Below are 12,845 nucleotides of genomic sequence, written 5' to 3' on the forward strand. Positions count from 1 at the left end.
TGGGTTATTTGCAACACCTGGGGCAGGTAATCCTGTCCCTCCACTTCCCACCCCAACTCAGAAAACCAAACCAAGGAGCAGCTGCATCTTGATGCTGGGCATGGGGCCCTGTATAACCAGCCCCGGGGCTCGCACCCCAAAGGTGGCTGCTGCTTGGCTCTGTATAACCAGCCCCCAATACACCACACCTCAGAGGCAGCTGCATCCCAGCCTGGGGTCCCCATACAACCAGCTCTTGATCCCAAAATGCCCTTCCTGGGGAAGCAGCAGATCCAACTTCACCTTAATGCCAGGTAGTATGTGAGAACAGTCAGTTCGCGAAGGGGAAGTGCACGGCAAAGAGAGGGGCTCCGAGGGAGCTGCAGAGTGGCTGAAATGGAGACAGCTGATGCTGCAGAACGAAAGCTGCTTCGAAAGGGGAGTCAGTAGCAGAAGAGGGGCAAGTAGATCATAAGAAGTGGGCATTGCCTGGCACTTGTCGCACTGTGTGAGACCCAGAACCTGCAGGTCAAGATGGGCCCCGTTGCACTGGGCACTGCCCAGATCCCCAGGTCAAATTGGGGCCCTGTCATGCTGTGCACGTCACACATGCTGCACAGGTTCAAAGTGAGAGAGAACCCAAGAGCTGAAGCAGGCAAAAGACGAGGAAACAAAGGCAAGGACTTTGCCTAGAACAGTGGTTTCCAACCTGTGGTCTGTGGACCCTTGGCGGGCGGCTATTCATATTTCAATAACCATGGGAAGCTGCAGCTGCCTGCAGGGACCCCCACCTGCCCCTTCACACCCTCTGCCACCGCATCCTCCTCCCCGCCGCTACGGACAATGTGCTTAAGAGACAGACAGAAACTTTGTGTTGCAATGAAAATGTTTTTATTCAAAGAAACACTCAGCAGCAGGTATCAGGAACGTATCCATCGGCCTAGAGGGAACCGACTCCATCAGCGGCATCTGTGATATGTGCAGCCAGGCGATCCTGCATGACGGCTGCCCGACCAGCGTCTCCGTGCTGATGGTGTGGAGTGCCATGTACTGCCCGCCTGCATCCCGCTGCCTCCTCAGCCCGAGACTCCCTAAAAATGTCTCCCCTGGTTTCGCAAATATTGTGGAGCATGCAGGCTGCCACTATAAAAGCCACTATTTTCTGGCTCCAACTCGAGCCTGTAGTTCAGTGACCTCCGCCGTGCTTTGAGGCGGTCAAAGGCACATTCAACAGCCATCCTGCATTTGCTCAGGTGATAGTTGAAAGCCATCTTCTGCAGGTGAGGGGAAGAGCAAGGCAGCTTTGTTAGGCCACGGGCTGCAGTTAATGAATAACACCAAGACCAAAGAGCAAGTCACAATGAGAGATAGCAGAAGGGACGATTCCTTATCGCAGGGATATAGATTTCAATTGATTGAAGTCAAAATTGACAGGTGATTGAGAGACCAGGGTCAGGCAGCCTAGGGAGAAAAAGCTTGAGCTAAGGTGATCCCTCGACCCCCTTCCCAGGACCTCTAAAATCTGGTTCCACTCGGTTCCACTGAAACAAAAAAAATTCAATAAAACCAACCAGGGGTCAATTATTAGCATGTCTAATTGTCCATTTATGAAGACTGGGCATGGGCTAAGCAACAAACTGGACTTTTCCCAAAGCCCAGCAGAAGAAACCAGCCCAGTGAAAGTCCCCAGGGAAGCAGAGATGCCAGGCCAGCAGACCTATTGTATCTGAATCCAAGGTGGCCTAAGCGTTGCCTTTATCACTAAAAATCAGTCTTTGCTACAGTAAAATCCCTGTTTTTACGGCATTCTACTAGTCAGCATACTGTATTAACCGGCACCGCTCTGCTCCCATCCACCACCCCGCACCGCCGCCGCATGCAACCACCCTGCACTGCCGCCACGTGCAAGCCGCGTGCAAGCCCCTCCTAAACTCCCCTCCAGCTCCAGGATTTTTAGATAACCAGTATTTTTACAGTACCGGCACCCGGCATTCCCCACTCATGCCAGATAATGGAGATTTTACTGTATTAAGCTTTTGAATTGCGATTGGAACGGTCTCGTTGATCAGCTAATTTCACTCCTAACCACAAGTCAAATCAAGGACAACAGATCAGCCGACCTTAACTGATTTGCGCACGTGCTCCCCTCTTGGAAAGGAGTGGTTAGGATATCAGCTCCTTTGACACACACTCCTTCGCCTACGCACACTTCTCCCCTACTTACACAGCCCCTTAGACATTCGGAAAGTAACAGGCCATTTCAAAATGCATTGAACAAAGTCCCGCTCCCTTTTGATGGAGGTGGCCACCTCCAACAACAAGACAAACCAGCCCTCTGGCCAGAAAACTGAGACTCGTTTCAAGTGTCACAGGTTATTGTCTTAAAACACCTTAATATGGGGAAAGGGGGGGCAGTTTTATACCTGGGGAGACAGAAATCAACAGTGATAACAATTATAGACAAGACAAATAAAAGTGTGCTCGATAATGGTTTAGTAATCTCTTGGAGTAGCCCTTACAGAACAATCCTGGACCCAAATGGCTTTGGCACCAGCAGGGAAGTCTCACTATTCACAATGGGAGATTACAGCGTGCTGAATTTCACCCAGGGAATGTGCTCATATTTTTTACACCCTTCCACAGGAGAGGCAGGACCTGCTACAGGCTGCACCTCCTTCACACCTGCTACCCCGTTACACCCAGAAAAGGGACTCAACTGCTCCCTGGCCAGAGGCTCCTTCAAAAGTGCAGGATCCTTGCTGCGCAGCCGTACATGGGAGTAATGCCTCGAATGTGACCAACTCCTGCTCCCGAGAGTTAGCAACAAGCCCCGGATTACAGTGACTCCTTTGGAAAGGGAAGTGTCTAGGAAATCAGAGATATCTGCCCTGGAAACGGTCTGGGTCTGGTCTGCTCCCATTGCACAGCTCTGGAGAGGATAGAGGCCAACCACAGGGATATAATGCTCAGTTCTGGGGGTTTTATGAGCAGAGGAGGCAATGAGGCCCCTGGCAGTGAAGAGTCCTAAGAGAGGCTGAGAAGCAAAACCGTCCAAACCAACTCTACAGACCCCAATAGGCATTAGCAGGCATGAGAGAGGGGTATGTGGTGGGAAGGAAAGTCGAGGTTAGGGTGCAGGGCAGGCAATACTTCTCGCTAACCTAGTGAGGAGGGCTTTCAACTAGGTTTGCCGGGAGATGGAAACCAAAGCCCTGAGGTCAGTGGGGAAGCGGGTGACCCAGAGGAAGAGCAAGCAGGAGGGGGCAACAGGGGAGGTGTTCTCACACTTCCTGAGAAATCAGGGCAATCAACTAGTAACCTCGGGTGCCTGTACACAAATGCACGGAGCCTGGGAAACAAGCAGGAAGACAAAGCTGGAATAAGTCCCACGCTAGTCCCTGGGTGTTATTTGGAGTCAGTTCATAGAAAGTTAGGGATGTCTTTGAGGGGAGAGATATCTCGCTAGGAGGGTACTTCTTCACCTGGCAGCAGTGACCACTTTTAGACTGCAAGGCTGATGCAAAGATTGTCTCCTCACAAGTTTTCTCAGCATCTGGCCTGGCCGTTTTCTCTTAGCCCCTCCCCACCATCAGACCTTGGGGGCCAGCATCTGGATCCTTTGGGATCTGCGATGCCCTACATGGTCCGAAGCATGGGTCAACTTTTTCTGTAGCACCAGCATTGCCTGAATACAGCCCTGAACATGTAGAGCAAGTAGAGATCCCCAGGCCCTTCCTGCACTGCTTAGTTATGGATGCTCCTGGGTGTGGAGGAGCTGGTGCCGGGCCAGGTGGCAGGACTGGGTGAAGCTCTTCCCACACTCCAGGCACCCATGTGGCTTCTCGCCTGTGTGGATGAGCTGGTGTCGGGCCAGGCTGGAGGACTGGGTGAAGCCCTTCCCACACACAGAGCACCGATGTGGCTTCTCCCCCGTATGTATAAGCTGGTGCTGGGCCAGGTGGGAGGAGTGGCTAAAGCTCTTCCCACACTCAGGGCACCGATGTGGCTTCTCCCCTGTGTGGATACGTTGGTGCTGGGCCAGGTGGGAAGATTGGCTAAAGCTCTTCCCACATTCAGGGCACAAATGTGGCTTCTCCCCTGTGTGGATGCGCTGGTGGTCAGCTAGATGGGAAGCTTGGGTGAAGCTCTTCCCGCACTCAGGGCACCGATGTGGCTTCTCCCCTGTGTGGATGCGCTGGTGCCGGGTCAGGCTGGAGGAGAGGGTGAAGCGCTTCCCACACAGAGAGCATTGATGTGGCTTCTCTCCTGTATGAGTGAGCTGGTGCCGGGCCAGGTGGCAGGATTGGGTGAATCTCCTCCCACACAGAGCGCACTGATATGGCTTCTCCCCTGTGTGGACACGCCGGTGCCGGGCCAGGTTGGAGGAAAGGGTGAAGCTCTTTCTGCACTTGGTACAGCAGTACTGACGCTTCCCCTTTTGTGCGTGCTGGTGCTTGACCAGGTCTATGGGGTACACAAAGCTCTTCCCACACTTGGTGAAGCAATGGGGGAGCTCTCCAGAATGGGTCTTGTGGTGAGCAACCAGGGTCGAGAGGCAAGTGAAGCTCTTCCTGCACTTGGTGCATACGTGGGGCTTTTCCCCAGCATGCCTCATCTTGTGCAAAGCCAGGAGTGATGGACAGTTAAAGGTTTTCCTGCATTCAGCGCAGGGGTGGGCTCTCTCCCTTTTCTCGGCGGCGAGTTTCTGCTTCCCGCTGAGGCCCTCCCCGCTGGCTTCATTCGGATATAGCGTCTCTCTCCAGTGGAACTCTGTCTGGTGGCTCTTCACGTCTCTCAGCTCCATAAATTCTTCCCTGCACCCAGGGCTTTTACTGGGTTGTGTCCAGTCTCCACTCTCACACCCAACTAAAGATGGTACCTGATTCACTGCTGTAGTCTCCTTCTGCTTTTGGGGTCTCCCCTGGCTCTTGTTCCATTGGTCCTTCTCAGGTCTCAGGGCATCCAGCTCACCCAAACTCCCCGGGGAAGTCTGTGCTGGCTTGAGTTTTGCAGACCCTTCCACAGGAGGCTGCTCTTCAGCTCTGCTCAGCAGCCAGGCACCTCCTGTCAGGGGAAGAGAAACTCTGGATTAGTCTCCACACTGCTGCCAAAGGGCAAGCACTGCTGGGATCCCTTCTGCTGGGATGGGCTTCAGAGCAAGACTGGACCTTGGCACTTGTGTTTCCTTAAGAAAACAAGGTTTTCCTTCCAAAACCACAAGTGCTGGGGTGAAGGAGGGGCAGGTCAGTGTGCAATGCTAATGCTCTCTATTCAGTGGATTTCAGAGCCAAATTCTGTCCCAGCTGTCAGCCCCATCACCTCAGAGCCTGCTCGGAGAAATATATGTGGGATATGTGCGTAAAGACAACATTGGAATGGCTTCATGCTCTAACGGGCCGAGGATGAGACCAGAGACATCTGCTTAAAGGAAGAGCGAGGCTCCCTAACGGCTGGGCTATCCCACGGGGACATGATGCCGAGCCCTCCACCTGACTGGCCTGACATGCTCCGGAAGCCAAGGTACATTGGTGAGACTGCTTTCCTGTGCTCACCCTTGGTCTCTGGCAGTCCTGGCAGTAGCATCGAGTACAAGGGTGAACAACTTAACAGTGGATTTCTAGGGCTTGTCAGCAGTTATGGGGGGGCTGTGGAGCACTGCCTTACATTGCACCAGCTGCTTCTGTGATACACACAAGTGCTGCTTATGCTTGGGAGAAAAAGCCAAAATGTTTCACCCCTCCCTCCAAGAAATGTTCTGGGAGGGGAGGACTTAGAGCTCCGGCTCTTTGTTTTCTGGAAGGACAGGGCTCTGCTTCCTACCTGCTTCCAGGGAAAGGTCTGATGTAGGGAACGAGCCCGTGGAGCTTTCCTCTGCTGATAAGTCCCAGTTGTCCTTCGTGTCACAGGAACCTGCCCCAGGATAAAGGCCTTGGCACATTAACTTGCACATGGACTCTGTGTTGAGTTGCAGGCTTTGTACAACTCAGGTCCCCAGAGATGAAACAGGAAGGGGAAGATTCTGGTGCAAACCATGGAGTATTCACTTGCCCTCCCCCCGCAGCATGATAGCTTGTGAATCCCACCCACCCCGTGGAGCCATTTAATGCGACCTGAGACCACAATCACTTCTCTGGGTTCCAGATCAATCTGACCGAGAGAAACCAGGGACAGCCCCAACCTCTCTCCTGTCCAATAATGGCTACACGGAGCTTCTGCCGACCATGCTGATTTCCATGAGGGACTACAAATCTCATCATGCTCTGGAAGAGTATAGAGGTATGGCTACCTTGGGCTGGGGAATGAACTCTTACACTGCTGAGTGAAGCTGGAAACTATAAAGATCATGGTATCCCAAGGAAACCAATCTGGGCCTAAAAATCAAGATGGCAAACTTGCTTGTCCTCCAACAGCCATAATTAGGAGGAGAAGAAGGGAACAGCTGCTTGTCTCCACATCACTGAATTCCACGGAACAACACCTGCCGGGACACACTGCAGTATGGACGGGCAAAACGGTGGATCCAGCTGGTGGCTGGACCCATCTCCCGGAAGCCCTTGCCCACATCGTACTGGCCAGTCTCCATAAAGACCCCAAGAGCGGTGGGGCTGTGACAGTGCGGGGCCAGCATCTCTGGTCCAAGCGGTGCAGCCAGGGCACGTGGCTGGGCAGGGAGCTGCTCCATGGCCAGGAGCTTGTGGTGGTGCCAACATAAGCCAGAGCCGGGGAAGAGCCACAATCCACTGCCTGCACACCCCTGGGGCACTGGATCATGGCTCTGCCCCAGCTCCGACCCATGCTATCACTGCTGCAAGATCCTGGCCCTGGAGCAGCTCCCTGCCCAGCCATATGCTCTGCCATCACCCCTTGGGCCAGTCTTCACCACACTCTGGGCTTGCACTGTAGTGGTCCCCACAGCTCCTGGGATCTGCATGGAGACAGACTGGAGCGATGCAGGCATGGGCCAGGCTTTGCCTGCCCCCGCATTACAGCATAAGCTGTTTGAGGTCAGCAACCTAGAATGGCAGCACAGGGCAGGTCTGCCATTCCCAGGTCCTCCTGTCACTCTGGGTACAGGATATTTCTGAGAGGGGAGTCAAGTGGAGGGGATAGCCACAAGTAGGCTGACTATATGGAAATCACCCAAGAAGTCTGGGAGACTGTCCCCTCTTCCCCTGCCCTACGCTTTCACTGCTCAGTGAGGGTAGGGCTGTGTGCTTGCCTGCTCACCTGCAAGGTGCTCTACTCTGCTCCGACTCCCACCTAGCCTGCACCCCGCACCCCTGAGTTTCTGGGATGCCCATTCTAATTCTACACAGCCAGCTGGGACCAGCCTCTGAAATTTGGGACACGTGGTCACCCTAGCCAAAACTCACCTGGCAACAGGTCCTCTGGCCTTAAGATTCCCCCATGGTTCTCATCATCGCAGATCCAGAGGTCCGCCTCCCCTCGCTGGATGCGGCAGATTACGTCAGGTGTGGGACCTCCATATCCTGTTTTGGAAGCGGTTAAGGAGTGTTTGTGACTGGGTGCTGGATGAAGAATAACCAACCAAAATCTGAGGGATGGATCCAGTGAACTCAAGGTTTCTACTGGGGTCTAGAAGGACAAGGGAGGATGGGCATTTAGGATGAAAGAGAAGGCACCGCTGGGAGAAGCCTTCAATAGATGACAGTCCTCAACACCCGTGTAGTAGAGGGATGGTCATAAGAACAAAGTACCAACCACTCAGGTATAAAAAGGGTACAAAACTGATAGAGTCACCGGGGACAGGGGTGGTGAGGCAGTGATCTGTGATGTAGCAGAAAGCAGAAAGATACAGCTTTTACTGTTTTCAACATACCGCTGTTAAGAGACATGGGACACACTTGTGTAATGGCTAATATTTATCTTATCAGAGTAATTCCAGGCAAAGGAGTAGAAATTAGTTTATTCTCAGCGAAGGTTTGAAGTGGGGACTCAGCAGTGAGAAGAATCCATGACAGATGGCTGACAATGAAACTTTGCTTCCCTGGGAGAAAAGGCAATTCATCATCAACAGGGCACGGGAAAGGATGATTTTTTAAATAACTGTAGATGCAACTGAAGCAATCATCCCATCCAATGGTAGGATCATCCAAGGAGGGGAGATGGGCGCACAAGTTGCCAGATACTGCAGGGGTTAAGACAAAGCTCATGGGAGTCACGGGTATGGATTAAAGGCAGAAAAACATTTTTACAGCGTGTGAAATCCTATAATGCGGAAATGATCTACGGAGTTTTCCAAGACAAAGACAATCCTGGAACCGCATCTAAAAGAGAGGGCATTCAAGACAAATAGATTGCACAATGACTAGGAACAGATATATCAACACAGCGAAAGTGTGGGATCTTGTGAGAGCCAAAGGGCAAAACAGAGACCTAAAATGGTAGATATTAGCTTGTAAGACAACGCCTGAGCTATGTAGCAAAGTCAACCAACAGTCTTGTTATTATAATAAAGAGGTTGATGCAGATACACTTTGGGATACAGTGAAGAAGTTTGCACTTTTAGTTGCTGATGTAGTTATTAAGTAAAACCCAGTCGTGTCAGGAAAATCAGGCTGCAAAACCTGTAAGGAATGGAGGTTTCATGAGACGGGGGGTGAAAAGTAACAAGACAGCAAAGACAAAGGGAGTAAATACCAGTTTTCCAACAACAAGAGAACAGATAATTACTTGCTAAAAAAATTAAAGGAAAATATATTGCAGCCAGAGTCAAGAGGACCACCAAAATGAGTGCGAACCAGCTTGATTTTACAACAGGAGAGAAAAAAAAACCTTCCGACGCTTTCAAGATAATTACAGGAAAGAATAAAAAGCTCTATATGGTCTTTATTGAGCTGGAAAATACATTTGAGCGCTTCCGTGAGGAAGTCCTCTGGGGGAACTAGAGGGAAAAGAAAGCGCCAGAGAAGCCAACTGACCTAGTATAATAGTATAAAAGTAGAATACCCCAAACCTCCACACAGACCCAAACAAGCGCCTGTATTAGAGATCATCTGGAAACAACAACTGGTTTTCACCAGGCCCTGCACCCAGCCCACTTCTTTTTATCACTATGATGGACATCGGATATGAGGAAGGGTGTTAGGAGCAGGACAAGCAAACTTTTGAGACCGGCAGTGAGACAGAGCACAGGTCTCAAAGTACATGCAGCAAAGCTAGTCTGTGGTCTATGGAGATGACGATGTTAGGAAGGAGTATGGATGGACGTTTCCAGTGACTCCTTATTGGAAGTACCTGGGTTGCACCGTGTCACTAGAGAAGGAGTTGAGAAAATGCTTAATCCATCTGTTGTAGCAGCAGAGGCTGGTAAGACTTCCATGAACTTCTGTTGGGGCATAACCAAAGAACAAGAAAGGGGATTTAGCTAGCACTGAATTCAGCACGCTAGGATTATTAAATGTGTTTGGACAGGACACACTAGACAAGAGAGGGAGGAAATCAGAATAATTCCCCGAGGACTAGTTATTAGTGAAATTTTATGCACAAGGAATTGGAGGTGATACGAATACGCTGAGAAAGCAAAGGGACATCGTGTTGCCATGAAGCTGCTAATATGGAAGCACCAGAAGTTACAATAATGGGGACGACTCAAGGCAAGACAACTGCATCAAATAAAGGAGGATATATATATCACTATGAAATGCAAGACAGGCCTGATCACTGACAGAGCAGTGGGGAGGAAGCAGATTTAAACCACCAGCCAAAAGTTCCTGAGGATGAGACTGTTGAAAACCAGGGACAAGACAATAAACTTCTGAGCTCACATGGCTCCATGGAGAAGCAAGAAGCAAAGCTTTACCCAGGGAAACGAGGGCATGGAAATTCCTCAGCATCTGGTCCCGGTAAAGCACCTTGTCTTCATCTTCCAGCAGCTCCCACTCCTTCCGCGTGAAATACACAGCCATGTCCTCAAAGATCTGCCGGAGCTGCAGTCACAAAACATTATACCACGAGTATCTCCTGGTCCAGCTGCCTCCAGCCCCCACAGCCCTGACCTGTACTACTCTGCACTACAAATATTTGAAGCTTAGCCAGGACAGGAAGGGGTGCAAAATTCCCCATTGTTCAGCTGACATGTGATGTGGATGCAACTCTGTGGGCATACAAATTAATGTATCTGCTTTAGCCTAGCTCATGTTTGATCAGTCCTTCGAGGCAGCTGTAGCAGCTCGTCTAGAGGGTCCATGGACTCTGACCTGGCCTTCCAGGGTTGGCACCACTGGCCATCTGCACTTGGGAGTGAGCTCCTGCTAATGCCAGCGTGGGGAGTTTGCAGCCCCTATCACCAGTGAAGCCTCCTCTTGTTCTTCAGGTCTCTGCCCTCCCCAAATTCTTCTCTGTGCCCCTGGCTCCTCCTGGGCTCTGCCCCAGCTGCACTCCCACACCCAGCTAAGTCCTCTGCCCTGCTCACCTCCATGCTCTCCCCCTGCTTTGGAGGCCTGGCCTGCCTTTCCTGCAGTTGGCCTGGCTCGGGTGTCAGGGAGCCCCTCTCTTCCAGTCTCCCTGGGGAAGTCCTCTGCAGCTCCCAGTCTACAGGCCCCTCCTCAGGAGGCTGCTGATCAGCTCTACTCAAGGTCCCTGCACCTGCCGGGTAGGGAAGAAAATCCACAGGTTAGCCCTGGTGCTGCTGGCATGGGGAAAGCCCTGCTAGTCACCTGTACCGGCCTGTAACTAAGACAGCCAGAGGCATCAGTGTGTGCATGGGGCGGGGTTGGGGGGGAGAAGGAGGACTAAAAAATCCCACAGGTCTTTCTAAGAAATATCCACAGGCACGACGCTGGAGATGAGCCCTAATAACTCTGTCCCAACTCGGTGGTGACCACAGCACCATGGCATGGCAGATCCTAGGCGGACATTGCTCCATGAGAAAGAAGCTGGAGGGATGTTGGTACTGTGTCGGCACCCACATATTAAGGGGAGGAGGAGGGGAAATGCAAGGGCAGTCTTTGCCAGGGTGTGTGAAATGCTTCCAGGGGCACTGGGAGAACAGGAAAAGCTGATCTGTTGAAGCACTGACCCCATTGCAATGTTCTGGCAGAGATTTTTCCTTTGATGGATGGATGGTACCTCCTGCTGCTGGAGAGGGGTGAAACACAGCTCCTTACCTGCTCCTGGGAAAGGGCCTTGTCTGGGGCACCAGCCCGAGGAGCTTCCACCTGCTGACCGCTCCCAGGTCTCCTCTGTTTTGGGGGAATCTGCAGCAGGAAAGAGGCCTGGGGTTAACTGTAAGTGGGGAAACCCATTTCCCTGCCATGTGCACATATCCCTGCCTTATTAGGCACAGAGGGCTCAGTGGGGGGGCACGAGAAAAGGGCAAGTAGAACACTGATTACTTGAATATCAATTAGATCATTGATTGTTACCATGGTAGCATTATGAGGCCTGAATGAGATAAAGGATCTTTCTGCTGGGTGCTGCACACATGCAGTGAGAAAAATCAGGCGCCCTCAGCCTGGTGCTGCCCAGTGACGGAGATCAGAGCCCTGTGGCACCCCAGCCATTCGGTTAGAAATATTGCGGCCCCGTTCCAGGCAGGGGCAGACATTCGAGCCTCTCGCCCCAAATGCAGGACAGCTACTTAGGCCCCCAGACCCAGGCCTGGACCTTACCCGACTCCTGGAAGGACAGGAGCTCTTCTTTGGGCACAAGAGGCAGCTCATCCTGGGGCTCTGGGGGCTCTCTCTGCCCTGCCTCCTGCAGAGGCGCGTCTCTAGAGTGGGCCTTTGGCTGCTGCAGCCACGAATCAACTTCTTTGACCTTCACACACACTGTGACCTGGGGACGAGACAAACATGTCACTGGGGAGCTGGGAATGGGAGAGACTGGGGTTGGAGGGAACATCCCTCCCACACATTTTTTTTTTTTTAATTACATTTTCCATATTCCAAGCCAAATTAGCCAAAACCAATTCCAGATCCAAGAGTCAGTCCAGACCATAAGTGGCCCTCCTACCGGCAAACACCCTCCACCCCCATCTGGGGCTTCAGATGTTTCCAAATCCTTTGGCGGGCGTCCTACTTGCAGACCCAAGCCCGGAGGCTCGGGGTTCGGATGCCCCTGGGTTTTGCTTGCCCTCAGCCGTACGGCTGCCGGGGCAAACCAGGGAAGAGTCGCCCGTTTCCGTAAAGTGGGTGGAAAGCCAAGATCTTCCCACTCCAGCAGCTAAGTGGGAGGTTTGTTATGCATGCCCTTGGCGGGTACTACCCCCGCTCTTCCTCCGTGGTCGCGGTGTTCCCCTTGCCAGGTAAGCGTCGGACATGGCGAAGGGGGCGGCAGCATGGATGCCCAGGGCGAAACATCCTCACCTGGAGCTTCTCCTCCTCCTCCTGCCCCAGCTGCACCCCCTCGGCTAGCCTCACGGCCTCGGCGCAGGTCTCCACGCTGCGTGCCCGCTCCCAGCTCCGCATCTCCCGGGGCAGGACGGCCAGGAACTGCTCCAGCACCACCAGCTCCAGCATCTGCTCCTTGCTGCGGCGCTGGGGCTCCAGCCAGCGCCGGCACAGCTCCCGCAGGCGGCTGCAAACCCCCCGCGGCCCCTCGGCCGCCCGGTAGCGGAGCCCCCTGAAGCGCCGGCGCCGCGTCTCGAGGGTGGGCAGGGCGCCCCCCGCACGGGCCGAGCACCTCGGGGACTGGGCTTCCCCCGCTGCGTCCTGCTCCTCCATCTCCGGGGGACCCGGCCCGGCCCGGCCCGGCCCGGCCCCGCCGCTCCGGAAGGGAACCGCGCCGCGCCTGCGTCTGCACGTGGGCTGCTCCGCAAGAGGAAACTCCCGCGGGCGCCGGGGCAGGCAAACCCTCCCTGGAGGGGGTGGGAAGGGGAACCGGCTGTCAGCGGTGAATTAAAA

The 12,845-nt window shown here is 53.1% G+C and overlaps 1 protein-coding gene across 2 annotated transcripts; it reads right to left on the bottom strand.

Annotated features, from left to right (window-relative positions):
* Positions 1 to 847: 847 nt before the first annotated feature.
* LOC106737446 (zinc finger protein 570) lies at positions 848 to 12,750 on the bottom strand. Of its 2 annotated transcripts, none has more exons than XM_014603284.3 (8): positions 12,309 to 12,750; positions 11,613 to 11,778; positions 11,109 to 11,198; positions 10,415 to 10,587; positions 9,803 to 9,929; positions 7,353 to 7,469; positions 5,800 to 5,889; positions 848 to 5,043 (listed from the first exon to the last, which is right to left on the bottom strand). In XM_014603284.3, the coding sequence occupies exons 1-8, from the start codon at positions 12,663 to 12,665 to the stop codon at positions 3,728 to 3,730; spliced, it is 2,436 nt and encodes an 811-aa protein (XP_014458770.2). In that variant the 5' UTR covers positions 12,666 to 12,750; the 3' UTR covers positions 848 to 3,727. The 2 variants fall into 2 exon arrangements, with proteins under 2 accessions (XP_014458770.2, XP_019353091.1); XM_019497546.2 differs by having other exon boundaries at positions 5,800 to 5,907.
* Positions 12,751 to 12,845: the final 95 nt, after the last annotated feature.

Source organism: Alligator mississippiensis, chromosome 15, assembly GCF_030867095.1.
Source record: "Alligator mississippiensis isolate rAllMis1 chromosome 15, rAllMis1, whole genome shotgun sequence".
NCBI lineage: Eukaryota > Metazoa > Chordata > Crocodylia > Alligatoridae > Alligator > Alligator mississippiensis.